General features: G+C 48.0%; 1 protein-coding gene across 4 annotated transcripts in view; it reads right to left on the reverse strand.

The window, feature by feature from the left end:
• EXD3 (exonuclease 3'-5' domain containing 3) overlaps nucleotides 1–17,731 on the reverse strand; it is a 275,759-nt gene that overhangs the window by 160,474 nt on the left and 97,554 nt on the right. For all 4 annotated transcript variants that reach the window (XM_066580059.1, XM_066580060.1, XM_066580061.1 and 1 more), the window contains exons 10-11: nucleotides 8,401–8,439; nucleotides 5,862–6,028 (exon numbers count right to left, since the gene is read on the reverse strand). In XM_066580059.1, coding sequence (XP_066436156.1) covers nucleotides 5,862–6,028; nucleotides 8,401–8,439 — 206 coding nt within the window. The remainder of the gene's footprint in view (nucleotides 1–5,861; nucleotides 6,029–8,400; nucleotides 8,440–17,731) is intronic.

Consider the following 17,731-nt stretch of genomic DNA (forward strand, 5'->3'; position numbering starts at 1 on the left):
ATCCTGATGACCGCTCCTGAGGCAAGGCCATCCATACCGCAGTCCTAGAGATCAGCGAAGAAGAAGTGCCTAAGGCCTCATGCACACGGGACAAACTGATCAGCAGATCCCGCTCTTGTCAGCAGGTGATCAGCTGCCCAATGTGCCCATTGATGTGTGTGCAGACACCTCTCTCCACACACACCAGCGCATTTTATTTGCAACCGCTACGGGCCGAAATAAAAATCGCAGCATGCTCTATTTTCAGAGCGGATACGCAGGGCTGGCTTCCACTGAAGTCAATGGAAGCCGTCCCTTCCGCGGCACTTCTGCAATGATCATTGTAGAAGTGTCGCTGATCCTCGTCATCACCTAGGTGACGGCGCGGTGTCCTCTGTACTGCGCATGTGCGCCAGCGGCACATCAACATACAGAAAGATGATGACTTCTGACAGGTACGCAGGGTCGCAGACAGAGGGCATAGGAGGATTCAGTGTGGGATTTCCCACATGGAAACGGAGCATGCCCGTGTGCACGAGGCCTTAAGGCGTGAAGACGTAGCAATCATATTCTGGCGCTGGTGTCTGCAGGCACCCTAAGACGCCTTTGTCACATAAGACACCAGTATTCTAAATGGCACTTAGTTCCTGGCACAGATTCTACTTCGGGGCCGAGGAGCTTTCAGTAAGAGGTCCAACCACTTCCAGTCCTAGGAGAAAAGAGAAGGATTGCTCAAACTGCATTAGCAGCTCAGCACATGGCTCCACTCTCATTGATCAGGTGGAATAAAGGGCCAGTGTTCGCTTCATCTGCAGTCATCAATAATGCTGCTATTCCAGCTTTTCCTGACTTCTGAAAGGCAAATCTACCTAAAAGGGTACTTCTACATGGCTACTCTATTGGAGACCCCCATCTAGGGGTACCTTGGACCTTCTGGGGCTTTCAGAATTGCAGCAATTCATTGTGTCATTCATCCACAGGTATCAGAGGACCCGGTGTGCGACAAGAAAACCTTCCCCACTCCATTACTGCACCTCCACCAGACGGCAGGAAGGGTCATCGATTTCGCCAAATTCTGCCCTCCCATCAGCAACAGAGATCTGGCTCCATCTGACCAGGGGATGTTTCTCCGCTGCTCAGGGATACAAGTTTTGCGCTCTTTTGCCCGCTGCAGTCTTTCTGTTCCTCTTAGCCACAATGGCGCTGGAACTGGTCGCCTGCTGTTATACCATCCGTGCAGAGGAACGGCGAGTTGTGCGTTCGGACACGTTAGTTGGAGCTCCAGCGTTGTATTCAGCTGACTGTGCAGCCTGTTGGTCAGAACCATTCCTGACATCCTCCTCCGACCCCTTTCGGTGACTAATTGTTTCCGTCCGCAGGATCTCCTCAGTATACTCTCCCACCAGGTTGGCGGTGAGATCCCGGCTAGTCTCGCACCGATGACTGGCCTCATTGGAAGTCACTCCGATCGCTGGACTTTCCCATCTAATGAGGATTCACACAAACTGATCCATGGAAAACTTGTCACGTGATTTTACTCCGGGGTCACGGGAAGAATTTCCATACAGGGATGCACCAATCATGAGTGGGCCTGTGCTCCAAAAAAGGGGCCATGCAGTACAGATACCCCACTCTCATTTAGCTGCATAGCTAAGCAGATCATGGATGGACCAGGTCTCTAAGTCCAAGGCAAGGATGGGACTACAGTATATATATATATATATATATATATATATATATATATATATATATATATATATATATATATATATATATATATATATATATCCCACACACACACACACACACACACACACACACACAGTGAACCTGTATTTGGGTGCGTTCACACGTCGCTGATTTGCTGTGGATTTTGTCCCAGATCTGCTGCTGATTTTACCCTTTCAGTTGAATTCATATTGAAGGGGTGATACCTGCCACAAAATCCACACCAAATCAGCTCTGTGTGAGCGCACCCTTAAAGTGCCCATACAAATTAGAGGACAGTCAGGTGAACCTGCAGGTTTCAGCAGGACCGGATGCCCAGCTTATGTGCACACCATTTACTCCCCAATGGCAAATGCCAAGGGAAACTAGAATCCTGCATTTTAGATTTGAACATGCCCCAAATTCATTGTTCCCCGCAGGAGATAGGCTTCCGACAGAGGCGTCCGGCAGTGGCTTACTCCCCTGCATGCTCGGCTGAGGGGAGTGTGCATGCATCAGAGGAATAGGTGCCATCCAAAGCAGTGCTGGGTGATAAGTCACTTGCAGCAAATGTTTTTGGACTTTTTTCTATAGCAGTACTACTAGCATTGCCTGCAGAGGAACCAGGTGCCGCGGCCTCCAGCACAAGTCTTGTTTCTGAGACCTGGAAGGAGACATTAGTGCAGACTTGTTAGGACTGATATTCCCAGGCCTCTGGAAGAAAGTGTCTTTCAGTGTTTCTCATGGGAACTGGACAGATTCCAAACAGACACAACACTTTTCCTGTGAACTCATGCGTGGCAGTGAATGTGTTAAGTTGAGGAAAGCTGCGTCTATGATTCTCAGACAGACAGGTAAACTTGTAAAGAACTCCAAAAAAAAAAATTATGGCTTTTGAGGATGTGAGCTTCCCACGCTGCACTCTAAATGGGCATAAACAGGACAGTCCGGGGCTCTCCAAGGTCAGTTGTGCAAACACCGTGCGGCATTTCATGTAACTGGACAAGTCAATATTTGTGCTAACTATTTAGCGATGGTGTGCATGCTCATGGGGCACAGAGAGGATTCTGATCCGGATGAGTCCAGACTGCCAGCTTGGGTTGGTGGTACGTATTTACACTGTGGCTTCCAGGCCTGGGAATCTCGCTTCTCACACGCCCTGGTGCCGGCACCTGAGCGCTGGGAACCTGTTTGGCACACAGGATGTGAGGATCCTTCTTTGCAAACTGAGCTCACTAAGTGCATTCAGTTCTCATGAATGTGAGAAGGTTCTCACAAATAAGCACACCACGTTATCGGCCGGGACCGCCAGAACTCAGTGGCAATCATGTCTGGAAGGCCATTTGCATATGGCCGGTATTCTCGTGCGAGTTGTGTCCATGTCCGAGGCGGGTAGGAATCACATGCAAAAAACTATTTATTTGCATGGCTTCTTTCACACGACTGATTCTCCTTGGCCATGTGAATACGGCCTAAGAGAGAATGTATTTCAGCACTGCAAGAATCAACAAGGATCCATTTACATTTATAGAGATGAGCAGCGCCAATCTTGAGGCCTGCACTCGTATGCAGTGGCGGGCCATTACATAGAGCAATTCAGACTCCCCCATAGAGTTTCTTCACCGTCGGCAGCACATCACCCGGATACAAGGGGAGACGAGACGTCCAAAAGGATGACTTTCAGAACCTCAGGAAAGATGTGATCACCCTACGAACGAGCTCTTCATTAGGTGATCGCTGGCACCTTCAAAAAACCCAATGATTGGGCAGAAATTCCTAGAAACAATAGTTTGTCCAATCATTCGGCCGTGTGAAAGGCGCTTAAAATCCCTTCTATAACACTGGGGAACATAACTTTTGGTGACTGAGATGTTAGAACTTTTTAAGGGTATTTTGGGGTCATGGAGAAAAACTGATGTCATTTTCAGAGTCTATCAGGTCGGCTTATCAAGATATGACATACGTCCATATAAATGTATCCATATTGTATTATACATGTAGTGACGGCCAATCAAAAGCTGAAGGCAAGATAAAGTCTAAGAAGCCGAGAACACAAATAGAACAAGAGTTTCTCCCTTGAGATGTTGATGTAGCTACATTTCCGTGATTCCCTGATGGGATGTTCCTGGACATTCGCGCTGGATGCTTCCCCAGTAGTCCGCCATCATATGTGTCTCCCAATATATAGCACAGTTCACAGCAGCACCACATACATGTCGGTACACTCCAATAATCGTAGGAGTACTCGCTGTGCAAGCCCCTTTCTGGACCCGGACACCAGGAATCCAATATTCCAAAACAATATATTACTGGGAGAGGCAGCACACAGGATCTTCGTCCACATATCAGGCAAAGCCGGGTTAAAATAACCTCCCAAACTTTATTGCATAAAAAAATGGCATTTCCAACAGCGACGTTTCGGCCAATAGTGCTATGGCCTTTAATATATGTGTATCCCATCGTCCGCAGTCCTTATTTCTGGTGAAGTTGTTCCTCCTGTTCATCACTTACATCACCAAGACAATCTGGAAATCCATCAGGAATGACTGCCGGTCCTGCGATCTGATGCTCATGTTATACCCAAGTGTTCAGGAACAGAAGTGAGCGTGTTCTCCACAGGTTCCCCGCAGTTAGCGGCCTTATAGTTCCCAAGGAAAAGCTTTACAACCGTACAGAACAACGACTGCGCCTCAAAGTTGTCCACTGGGTCCTGGAAACGTTGGTCTTTCACGAGTTCCCGGATTTGTGGTCCATCGAATTTACCTGCTTTCAGCTTCTCCATGCTCATCGCAGCAAAGAGTCAATTGTCTACATTGTAGCAAAACACCTTCCATTCCTCTTCAATGTCTTTACACATTGTTTCATCAACCCAAGTGTGATGTGCAGCGCTGGCGATATGTATCATATAGACTAATAGTAGCAAATGCTGGAGGGAAAATAAAGTAAATAGAACGCAGACAGAGAATGACGTCAAAAAGAACCCAAAAACTACTAGAGCTCCGAGAACAAAATGGATGGAATTGTCAGAATAAGCGACACAAAACTACCCAGAATAGGATCTAAAACTCCAGGCACATGGAAAAATGTGTAATTATCTAGATGTAACTATTAGACATGATCAGAAGGGTCCCAGCGATATGCCAACACGTAAGATACAAATACCCCCACCAATCATAAAGTGACAGCATATGCTAGAGGAGTATTCCCATTGCAGCAATGACAGGAATAGTAGCTATCCCTCCCGTATATATAAGTCAGCTAGTGTTATCGTGGTTAGTTATTTCTTTCTATCTGAGACTCCCGGACTCTTTATCCTCAGACGGTCATGTGATCTCAGTTCTGACGAGCTCACATCTACTTGGGGTTATATGTTCAGTTTCTAGTCAGTTTCTCAGTCTGTGTGATGCTGTTACATGGAACCTACCACGGCAACTGCCTAGAGGGGGACACAGACACTTCTGCCACAGTTACTGATGATGATGATGATCACACAGTTATAATAGAGGAGATCACAGTTCATCCTACTGACTGTATACTTATGGTCTACAGCTTATTGAGGTGAATTTAGAAGGGAACGATAAACTATCCCCAACAAGCAGAAATGGTACAGCCTTTAGCGAAACAGTGCTGATACATCATGGGACTGGTGTGATACAGAAAGTAACAAATCTCACCATCAAGATGGTGCCTGATGAGCATCAGACAGGAGGCTGCACTGCATGGAAGTGGCTGCAACACAGAGGAGACGTCCAGAGAGTGACAGGAAATTAGGTGAGGGGGGCAGCCATGGAAAAAGGTGTTTTCACTGGAGTGGCCCTTTAAGTTGACGATTAGCCCACTTTATATTACCCTGGACATCCATCTATCCATGAGTATCTCAATCCCAAGGCACTGAATGGGGGATTTGAAGATTTTGGAGTTAGAAGATAAAAGGGAGCAAAACTTGGAGGAGCTCCATATCCCATTTCTTTCAGGGAATGGTAGATCAGGTGGTTGCACCCGTCATTCCTTCAGGCACCAGAGTGCTAATGCAGCCACTGATGTATTTCCTAACAGATGCTCTTACCTAAAGGGATCTGTTCTGGTTCAGAGGGAAAATGCACTACAAGAATACACAACCATGAATAACATTGCAGCCGGATCCAGTTGTGCACGAGGGAGGAGATCGCACTTACTGATCATCAAAGTGAAGGTCCTTGAGAATATCTGCCACGCTTTGAGGGAGCATTTCTTTGGGCATCCCGAACTTCAGAGCCCAGAAGCCGGCCGTCTGCAGATCGCTGTAACGACACAACAGGGCGATGCACTGCTCCTGCAGCCAGACATTCCCCTCAACGGTGTTCTGCAAGAAGCAGGTGATGAGACTCAAAACCCGTTAAGAGAGACTTTGCAGAGTCAGTTATGTAATACTTTCATAACCGCAATGCACCGTTTTACTCACCTCACTAATGGGCTTTATACCTGCATACACATCTTTGTAATGTGGTGGTTTGGCGGACTACTGACTTACACTACTAAGTGTAATCCCTTACATTCCCCAATCAATAGCAGCTGCAGCATGTAACCAGATGACAGGGGGAGGGGGCTCCTTCCATCATCCATTGGCACCCTGCAGTGCAATCACAAGGTACCAATGGGTTCCCATGGCAGCTGGAAACCAGACAGCCATGTAACTCAGCCTATTAGGCCCGGCCTCCTGCAGAATCTAATAGGCTGCTATCATAGGCAGTGTAGAATGCAGTACATAAGTAATGCAGTGTACTATATTAGCGATCCAATTTCAAGTACCCTTCAGGGATAAAAAAATAAATGTTAAAAAAAAAAAAAAAGTTTAAAAAAGCTAAAATAACAAAACAAAATTTTGAAAAAAAGAAACACAAACCGTATTCTTGCATTCGTAATGACTCAGACCATGCAAATATATGGATATAGTTCTCACATGGTGAACTCCATAAAAATCCTTTTAACAGATAACGCCAGAATTGCCATTTTTCTTTTGTTTGCCTCCCAAAAAATGTGATAAAAAGCCATCCAAAAGTCACCTGTACCTCAGAATGGTACCAATAAAAGTTACAAATCTTCACACAAAGAAAGGCCTCACACCGCTCCGCTGCCAAAACATAGCAATTTTCTGTGTCTTAGAATGCGGTGAGGAAGTCAACTGTTTTTCTTTAGCAGCAAAAACAAAACCCAAACACAATGGCAGAATTTATGGAAGTTTTTCCACCTTCTCCCTCCTAAAAAAAAATGCCATAAAAGTTCTACAACACATTATATGGACTCCAGAGTGCGGCCATTAAAAAATACAAGTCATCCCACAAACAACAAGCCCTCACACGGCTGTCAGCGAGTTATGGCTCTTACAATGCAACAATGAAAATCTCCTGGCCCTTAAAAGAAATCAGTCAGCCCTCTCATTATGCGCAGTAATAGGCAGACAGTCAATCATTTTTATTACTCGGGCTACTGAAGGGGGTTAATATAATTACTGGGGCAGAAAGGGTTAATATTGCTGAGGCTGCTGAGGGGGTTACTATTACTGCGGCTACTGTGGTGTTAATATTGCTACTGAGTGGGTTACTATTACTGGGGCCACTGTGGGGGTCACTACTGTTACTGAGGCCATTGTGGGGGACCCTATTACTACTGGGGCCACTGTGCATGTGGCAGCGTACCTCAAGCTGACTCAGGGTATGTTTACACATGGTGGAGACGCTGAGGAAAGTCCACAGCGAAAATGTTCGTGGCTATTTCTGCATCAAAAATACAGTAGAAATCTGCACTGTGGCTATGGATTTTGACAAGAGATCAGTTGCGTACCCACAGCTGATGTCATACTATGTGGCGCTCCCCCTCACCTCCTCTGAAGGTTCCCGATGTCAGCGCTCCCCGGCTTATGGTTCCCAGCGGTCTGGTCAGGTGCGACGCCGCTGTTCAGGTGAGGCCTCTATAGGCCGCTGGGAACCAGAAGCCGGGAAGAGCTGACAGCGGGAAGCGCCACATAGTAATGTAATCAGCTGTGGGTACACAACCGATTTCCAGTCAAAATCCGCACCAAGGGTACTCCAGGGCTCTAGCTAGGAAATAAAACACACAGGACGTTCCTCCCTGCCTATTTTAAATGGCGCTGTCTTTATAATGACATAGGTAAAAATCATACATCGTGATGAGCCCCGCCCCCTGACATGTTGGCACTTTGCAATAAAGAAGTAGGTTTGGGGTGGCAGTTTGGGCACTCGGTCTCTAAAAGTTTCACCATCACTGCTCTACAGTATAAAGCAGTGGTGGCGAACCTATGGCACGAGTGCCAGAGGCGGCGCGCAGAGCCCTCCCTGCTGGCACACCACGTTAGTGAACACCTGCAGGGGTGTCGCGGCTCCCCTGCCAATGTTCACTCAGCTGCGCTGCTAGCGGCACTGATCCCAGTGTGCACTGTGACTTCAGTGTGCAACTGGGATCCTCTTCCCCTGACGTCTCCTCTTAGGTTCTGCGAGAGCAGGGGGAGGAGGCATCCCGCGGCACACTGCCATAGTGTGCACCTGGGATCAGTGCCGCTAGTAGCGCCGGGGAGAGGAGCAGCGGCGCTTCAATGAGGAGGAAGAGGGTAAGTATATGGGACCACTGTGGGATGTCACCATTACTACTGGGGGCAGCAGTGGGACGACACTGTTACCGCTGGGGCATCATAATATATAGCTCAGAATGCAGTCTTACCTGCACGTGGTCGGCCCAGTTCTCCTGAGTCATTGTTTTCTGAAAGAGAAAGAACATTACAGATTTACCACAAAGTCCAGATGTTACAGGCAAGAAAAGAGCTCAGAAACATCTGCACACCGTACTCTATATTAGTCACAACGTCATAATCATATCGCAAGTATGAAAACACAACAGCTGCACTATACGATACATTACAGAAGTGCTAATTAACATATGTACAGAGTGACTCCACCAGCAGAATAGTGAGTGCAGCTCTGGGGTATAATACAGCATGTAACTCAGGATCAGTACAGGATAAGTAATGTATGTACACAGTGACTCCACCAGAATAATGAGTGCAGCTCTGGAGTATAATACAGGATGCAACTCAGCAGCAGTACAGGATAAGTAATGTATGTACACAGTGACTCCACCAGCAGAATAGTGAGTGCAGCTCTGGAGTATAATACAGGATGTAACTCAGGATCAGTACAGGATAAGTAATGTATGTACACAGTGACTCCACCAGCAGAATAGTGAGTGCAGCTCTGGAGTATAATACAGGATGTAACTCAGGGTCAGTACAGGATAAGTAATGCATGTACACAGTGACTCCACCAGCAGAATAGTGAGTGCAGCTCTGGGGTATAATATAGTATATTAGTTATATAATATACATGCATCGTCTACACAAGAAATGGGCTATTACTGAAATGGTGCTTGCAGGTGAGAATACACTTTAGATATTTATGTGCTCATTAATCTCGCACCAAGCCCAATTCCATGCTGGCGACCAATCGTCACATTTCATGCAATTGCAGCCAGCTCCCTTTTGTGCAAAAACAGGAGACATGCATCACAATGTGATGTTCGGACTGGGGAGCCTGCATTTTAGCAGCTTCATAAATAACCCTTTATGTGCTTTGATGGCAGCAGGAGGTGCTGGTGCCACCAGACATGGGCAGTGTAGATCTGTAAAGAGAATAGACTGCTACGTTTGATCCATGCAAGCAGCCAATCAGCAGACACCTGGCACTTCTTGGTCTTACTTTCAAGCCAGTGAGCTGACACTAATTTATAATAATTACTTTGTTCGGCTGTTAGCGGCGGGGTGAACTATTCTGACATTTCTCCCGAACCATAAACATCACCGTCTCGCTTCTCCATACAAACATCCTGCAATTTACAGGCTAAATTTCTGTTGGATATAAAACCCATTTTAAATACATTAATTAGTGCATTCTGGGGGTGGGGGGTGGGGGGTCCGCTGGTCGGGATCCTCGACTATTAGCTACAAAGAGCATCTCTCTCTCCATGAAAGCCCCAACACATCCTGCATTACACAGACAACCCATTGATTTCAATGCAACCTGTGTAATGCCTCATTTCTCCTGTGGTGGTGCTGCAGAAAAACTGTACACTTACCACCAGGGTCCCTCACAGATTACCGCTGATCACTGGAGGTCCCAGCAGAGAACACACTCGCATCAATTTATTGTTGAGGCAACCTTTTAATAAAAAGCGGGATTGTCCAAAGTGAAGGACCCCTTTAAGATTGCGCTTCTATAGATACAACTAAAGATCCATAAGGGCCTGGGGGCGGGGCTAATCACCTACATGGCTGGATGTTTCTTAGTGGAGCTCCCTGTGAATCTTAATAATTCTGCCTGTATCCTGATTGGCGTCCACTACCTATCTACACCTGTATACTCTCCACTACTTCTCTGGATTGGCTCTGCTCCTGACTGGACATATGGGTAAGCTCCCGGGACTGCTTGCCTGCATGTCACCCAGAGGTCCGAGCGGCTCAGCCATGTGCCCACACTCCGGGAGTGCCTGCGTTGATGAGGTAGGCGCTTGTCAGCATCTCCTCACCCTCGGAGCCTTGTTAGCTACTCCCCAAGTGGGATGCTGATCACTACACTCTGCCGGGGAATTCCTGATCGCGTCGCTCGGGCCTGCGGTCCTCCTTCTGTAGCCTTGGTCGGTGCATGCTACCGGAGGGCCCCGGAACCTGCCACGACATTCCTATGACCTCTAGCCTGAGGCTGCGATATGAGCCACGTGGTACGCTCCCAAGAGTTGGGGAAACACCTTGACCTGGCCTGTTTTACTTGCGACGGTGGATTGCCGTGTGGAGCGGAGCTGTGACAGGGCCTTTTTGGCCCCGGGCCTTTGGTGACTGGCTGCTGCTGTTGGAGAAGGGTCTCCCTCACACATCTAGGACCCACTATCAGCAGCAACACAGAACACAGAAATCTCCTTCCACAGGCAATCATATATTAACACCTGGACTTGCAGGTACTTGTTGTTCTCCTGCCTTGTACTGGTGAACCAAGCAGACACCCATAACATATCTCATAGCGTACAAGTCAATTGTACCATTGACAACTTCTACATTCTGGGACTTGTGGTACTCTCAAATAATCGGAATCTCAGACAATATTTACAATATAACAAAACAGAGATTCTTCTTGTACCCAGAATCACCGCTTCACATATTATACATATCCTTATAGCTGAGAGCCTTATATCTGCTCTAACCCGGTAATATGGGCACACGAGCTAAAAATTCATCTGCAACTGAAAAACTGTGGGAATTTGCCTGTATGGAGACTCATGACCCAACGCCTCACTCCACGCGAATTAGCCAGGCAATAAACAAAGATGATGGGGCAGAGTCGCATCAGGAAACTGAGCCTAGAATAAGAGAATGGTAGAGTTGGAAGGGACCTCCGGGGTCATTAGGTCCTCTGGGGTCATCGGGTCCGCCCCCTTCTCAGTGCAGGATCAGTAAATCATCCCAGACAGATGTCTGTCCAGCCTCTGAAGACTTCCATTGAAGGAGAACTCCCCACCTCCCATGGCAACCTGTTCCACTCATTGATCCCCCTCACTGTCTAATATCTACTCTGTGTCTTTTCTCTTTCAGTTTCATCCCATTGCTTCTAGTCTTTCCTTGTACAGATGAGAATAGGGCTGATCCCTCTGCACTGTGACAGCCCTTCAGATATTTGTAGACCGCTATTAAGTCTCCTCTCAGCCTTCTCTTCTGCTAAACATTCCCAGATCCTTTACCCGTTCCTCATAGGACATGATTTGCAGACCGCTCACCATCTTGGTAACTCTTCTCTGAACTTGCTCCAGTTTGTCTATGTCTTTTATAAAGTGGGGTGACCAGAACTGGACACAGTATACCAGATGAGGTCTGACTAAGGAAGAGTAGAGGGGATAATGACCTCACGTGATCTAGACTCTATGCTTCTCTTATACATCCCAGAATTGTGTTTGCCTTTTTGGCTGCTGCATCACATTGTTGACTCATGTTCAGTCTATGATCCATTAGTATAACCAAGTCTTTTTCACATGTGCTGCTTAGCCCAATTCCTCCCATTCTGTATGTGCTTTTTTCATTTTTCTTGCCCAGATGTAGAACTTTGCATTTCTCCTTGTTAAATACCATTCTGTTAGTTCCCGCCCACTGTTCAAGCTCTTCTAGATCTTTTTGAATACTCTCTCTCTTCCCTAGTGTTAGCTATCCCTCCTAGCTTTGTGTCGTCAGCAAATTTGACCAGTTTCCCATCAATTCCCTCCACCAGATCATTTATAACAATGTTGACCACCACTGGGCCCAGGACAGAGCCTTGTGGTCCCCACTTGATACATTCTTCCACTTGGATGTGCAGCCATTTATGACCACTCTTTGAGTACGATCACTCAGCCAGTTGAAAATCCACCTAACAGTTGCCTTGTCAATCCCAGATTTGGTAATTTTTTCAATAAGTATGTGTCAGGTCTCCCTTCAGCTATTAGAGGCCATTAATACTTGCAAAAACTACCTTATGGGGGAAATTGAAGAAATTCAAACTGACGTTAACCTGCTTGGACAGGACCTACAGAATATGCGTCGTTGGATGCAGGAAATGGAGGGCCGCCTCTCCCGTATGGAAGATGAGTTGCACCCACTCCCCACTGCCATACAGAAAGCAGGTAGTTTTGCCAAGAGTTTTGCCAATCCAAAGCTTACGATATGGAAAATAGCATTCGGCGAAACAATCTTCATGTTGTTGTCCTACCTGAAAAGGCTGAGGGATCACAATCTAAAACTTTCATGGAGCATTGGCTCAAATCAACATCAAGCGAAGATGTCATTTCCTCCTCACTCTTAGTGGAGCGGGCGCATAGTGTTTTAGCACAGCCACCTGTATCTGGAGCCCCTCCGCCACCATTACTTGCTAGAGCCCTGAACTCCTGGGACCGTGACACAGCTCTACGCCAGGCAAGATTGGAGGGCTCTATCAAATACAACAATTCCATAGTATCAATATTTCCTGAATTTTCGAGATATATCTGACCATAACCCAATACTCCTACATTTGCAATTCCCAGGGTCGAAAATATTCCCAACTTGGAAGCTCCAGATCCATGATGATAACCCCCAATATGCTCTGAAATGAGATTCCCTTAAGGCTCATCTTAGATGTCTCAGATCCACTATTTCTTATATTAAAAAGATCCAACTCCCAAATCAGACCTCCCATTAGAATCTCAAGTAGCAGAAGCTGAAAGGTTAGATACATCCCAGCCTACTGACACTAGTAACATTCATTGGCTCTCCAGTCTTTATAAACATCAAATACATAACAGCAAACAAACTATTCTTCACTAAGCAACTTTGAAATGGGTAAGGCCTCCTGTCCACAGGCGATTTTTCCCTGCGTTTCCCGTGGCGATAATCCGGCTGCGGGTAATGCAGTGAACGGTTTCCATAGACTACTATGGGAAGCGCAGCCCCGCTGTCCACAAGCCGAGAATCATAGCGATTCTCTGCTCACGGGATTTAAATCGCAGCATGCTGCGATTTGCCGCAATTCTCCGCGGTGAGCCTGTCACAAAGACTCAGTGCGGAGAGCTGTCAGTGCTCCCCGGTGGCGGCTCCCGCGGTGGAGATCTGCCCTGGGGTATCACTACACCCGTGGACAGGAGGCCTAATCAGTCTAGCCATGTATTAGTGAATTTAATTAAACAAAACAACCAATCAAACTCTGTCCTTAAAATATTAAAGGCTCCCATGGCTTAGAATTTAGAGGAACATTTTATTAATTTTCCATTAGGTACCCTAACGTTTCCCCAGAGCCTCCCATCTATCGCACCTCTAGGAACCTCCAGACCATCCACACCCTGCAGTTTGCCGAGACCTTCCAGTCTTCCCTGTCCCCCATCCCTCTCCTCTCATGCCCAAACCTGCCTGCTGAACACTGCTCCACCACCCTCAGACGTGCCCTGGATGAAGCAGCGCCCGCTGTGACCCGAGCCGTCCACCACAGACTATGACAACCATGGCTCACCCCCCAAAACGCGCTTCATCCAGCGATGCTCTAGGTGCACCAAACGTCTGTGGAGCAAATCCAAACATCCTGCAGACTTCATCCACTTCAAATTCATGCTCAAAACCTACACAACCTCACCCTCCACCGTGCCAAATAAGTACATTTCACCTCCTTCCTCTCCTCACCATCCCACAACCCCCAAAAAATCTTCGATACCTTCCTTTCTGTCCTCAGTCCCAAAGAACTGGCCCCATGACGAATCTCAGTGCTGGAGAGCAAGCCGCCCACTTTAAAGAAAAAAAGAAAAAAAACATTCGCAAAGAAATCTCCGAACATTACACGGCTAGCCCCGATCTGATCCCACTGTCTTCAGCATCCATCACTCACTACACTATCTATACTAGAACCAATGACAAAGGAAGAAGTCTCCAGACTGCTCGCCCCACCATCTGCGCTAGTGACCCTCTCCCCTCACACCTCCTCCGATCCCCTCTCCCCAGCAGTCATTACCCACATCACCACCATCTGCAACCTCTCCCTGACCTCTCTGGTATTTTCCCCTCCTCTTTCCCCTCTGCTAAAGAAACCGACTGATGCTGCCAAATACCGACCTATCAAACGACCTGAGGACGGCCAAATCGATGGGTGACTACTCCCCATTAATCCTCCTTGATCTCTTTGCTGCATTTGACGCTGTTAACCATGACCTCTTTCTTGCTATGCTTCGCTCCATTGGCTTAAAGGACACTGCTGGTTCTCCTCCTACCTCTCTGACCGCTCATTCAGCATCTCTTTTGCTCGCTGTTGGAGTCCCCCAGGGTTCGGTCCTGGGCCCCCTTCTCTTTTCTATCTACACAGACCCAAATCGGACAAACCAAGCGCAGATTTGGCCTCCAATATCACCTCTACGCTGACGACACCTACCGTGTTTCCCCCCAAATAAGACACTTATATTAATTGTTGCCCCAAAATAAGACTGTCTTATATTAACAGTGTCTTATTTTCAGGGGGGGGGGGGCTATACTCACCTGGTCTGCGGTCTGGCTATTCCATTGCGCAGTACTCCTGCTATTACAGGCATCCACTGGCGAGGACGAGAAAATACATTGGCACTCTATGCGGACGACGTCATCCTCTTCCTTCACACCCCGAGCAGTCTTTTCCTCAAGCCATAAAATGCAGATTCCCTTTTCCCAATTTTCTGGGTTATATATTAACTGGCTATGACGTACACAGCCTGTAATCCGATTATTGACTCATCTCCAGATGCGGCCTGTCGGTGGTCACCAAATTCGAATATCTTGGAAGGACTACGGTATGTGACCATGAAAATACGATTGCGGAAACTGTTAACCCATTACAGGAACTTATTAAAACTCAAGTTATGGTTTAAATTAGCCTCTCGGCAGCGGGGCGAATAAACAATTAAATGGTTAGCAACGCAAATGTTTATACACTTTACAACATGTGTCAGTAACAGGCCTAACATAATTCTCTCAATCCCTAAATCCCCGTCTCACTACATTTATTTGGGGCTCATCCCGATCTAAACTGAAACTTTCCACTTTACAAAGACCAAAAAACTCAGACTGAAGCGGCTCTTACTTTATGAGTATTACTTGGCAGGCGGCTGAGGAACGTACAAACGTGGTGGTGAGGAAATACCCACCACAGATTATTAGGAGATAATAGCGGGCAATAACTGTCCCTCTGGGGACTAAAAGAAAAGTTTAAAAAAAAAAAAAAAAACTTAATAAGTTTTAACAGTTAAAAAATATAAAATATTTAAAATTAAAAACTTTCTCTGTAAAAAAAAAAAAAAGATTTTTAAAAATACATTTGTTTGGTATCGCCAAGTATGTAAAAGTCCAAACTCTTAAATATCACAATATACTGTATATCCCGTGCGGTGAAGACCGCATTAAAAAAAAAAAAAAAAAGGCGGAGTGCCCCAGAATTGTGATTTTCTTTGGATAAAAAATTATCAAAAAGGTGAAGGTTTCCCAAAACAGTACTAATAAAAACAACAACTCACTCGGCAAAAAACGAGCCCTTATACAGTCCAATTACCAGAACAAGAACTTATTAGGATCAGAATATGTGGCTGGAAAGAAATTTCTGTTTTAACTTTTTAAAGATAAATACATAAAAAATAAGTCTATAAACCCGGGATCACCGTGATCTCACCGATTTCATGTCAGTTTTACTGCACTGCAAGAAAAAAATAAAATTAAAATAAAAAAAAACTTACCCTGCATAGGGAATGGCATAAAAAAAAAAATTAAATAGCCACTATTCAGTCCTCAACTGTGACTGCGCTACAGCGCCACCCAGTCCCAGTTTCATCCCGCTCATTACTCACATGCCCACTGCAGCCAATGGCTGATCTCAATGGTCATGTGACATTCATGCACACATGACCATTGAGGCCAATGCTTGGTTGCAATGGTCTTGTGAGTGATGGAAATGACCTAAGCACTTCCTGTTTCAACTGGGACTTGGTAGTGTTGTACCAACAGAGCGGAAGGAGTCCTGGTCATTTTATTGTTTTATGTCATTCTCTATGTCATGGACCCCCACGGAACAAGTTTTTTTTGAAGATCACATGACGGTGACCTCATCACAAGTCCTTCATCCCTGAGCAGATTACGTGGGGAGCTGTGTGTGTGTCTGACGCGCAGGTGCCAGAGCCGGCTCTGACGCGCAGGTGCCAGAGCCGGCTGTGCGCGCGTCTGACGCGCAGGTGCCAGAGCCGGCTGTGCGCGCGTCTGACGCGCAGGTGCCAGAGCCGGCTGTGCGCGCGTCTGACGCGCAGGTGCCAGAGCCGGCTGTGCGCGCGTCTGACGCGCAGGTGCCAGAGCCGGCTGTGCGCGCGTCTGACGCGCAGGTGCCAGAGCCGGCTGTGCGCGCGTCTGACGCGCAGGTGCCAGAGCCGGCTGTGCGCGCGTCTGACGCGCAGGTGCCAGAGCCGGCTGTGCGCGCGTCTGACGCGCAGGTGCCAGAGCCGGCTGTGCGCGCGTCTGACGCGCAGGTGCCAGAGCCGGCTGTGCGCACCGCGCAGGTGGCAGACCCGTGTGCGGGACGTGCAGGTGGCAGACCCGTGTGTGTGTGTGTGGGCGACGTACAGGTGGCAGACCCGTGTGTGTGTGTGTGTGTGTGTGTGCGCGACGTGCAGGTGGCAGACCCGTGTGTGTGTGTGTGTGTGTGTGTGTGTGTGTGCGGGACGTGCAGGTGGCAGACCCGTGTGTGTGTGTGTGTGTGTGTGTGTGTGTGTGTGTGTGTGTGTGCGGGACGTGCAGGTGGCAGACCCGTGTGTGCGGGACGTGCAGGTGGCAGACCCGTGTGTGTGTGTGTGTGTGTGTGCGGGACGTGCATGTGGCAGACCCGTGTGTGCGGGACGTGCAGGTGGCAGACCCGTGTGTGCGGGACGTGCAGGTGGCAGACCCGTGTGTGTGTGTGTGTGTGTGTGGGACGTGCAGGTGGCAGACCCGTGTGTGTGTGGGACGTGCAGGTGGCAGACCCGTGTGTGTGTGGGACGTGCAGGTGGCAGACCCGTGTGTGTGTGGAACGTGCAGGTGGCAGACCCGTGTGTGTGTGGAACGTGCAGGTGGCAGACCCGTGTGTGCGGGACGTGCAGGTGGCAGACCCGTGTGTGCGGGACGTGCAGGTGGCAGACCCGTGTGTGCGGGACGTGCAGGTGGCAGACCCGTGTGTGCGGGACGTGCAGGTGGCAGACCCGTGTGTGCGGGACGTGCAGGTGGCAGACCCGTGTGTGCGGGACGTGCAGGTGGCAGACCCGTGTGTGCGGGACGTGCAGGTGGCAGACCCGTGTGTGTGTGTGTGTGTGTGTGTGTGTGTGTGTGTGGGACGTGCAGGTGGCAGACCCGTGTGTGTGTGGGACGTGCAGGTGGCAGACCCGTGTGTGTGTGGGACGTGCAGGTGGCAGACCCGTGCGTGTGTGGAACGTGCAGGTGGCAGACCCGTGTGTGCGAGAGACGTGCAGGTGGCAGACCCGTGTG

The sequence above is a fragment of the Eleutherodactylus coqui genome, chromosome 10 (assembly GCF_035609145.1).
Source record: "Eleutherodactylus coqui strain aEleCoq1 chromosome 10, aEleCoq1.hap1, whole genome shotgun sequence".
Taxonomy (NCBI): Eukaryota; Metazoa; Chordata; class Amphibia; order Anura; family Eleutherodactylidae; genus Eleutherodactylus; species Eleutherodactylus coqui.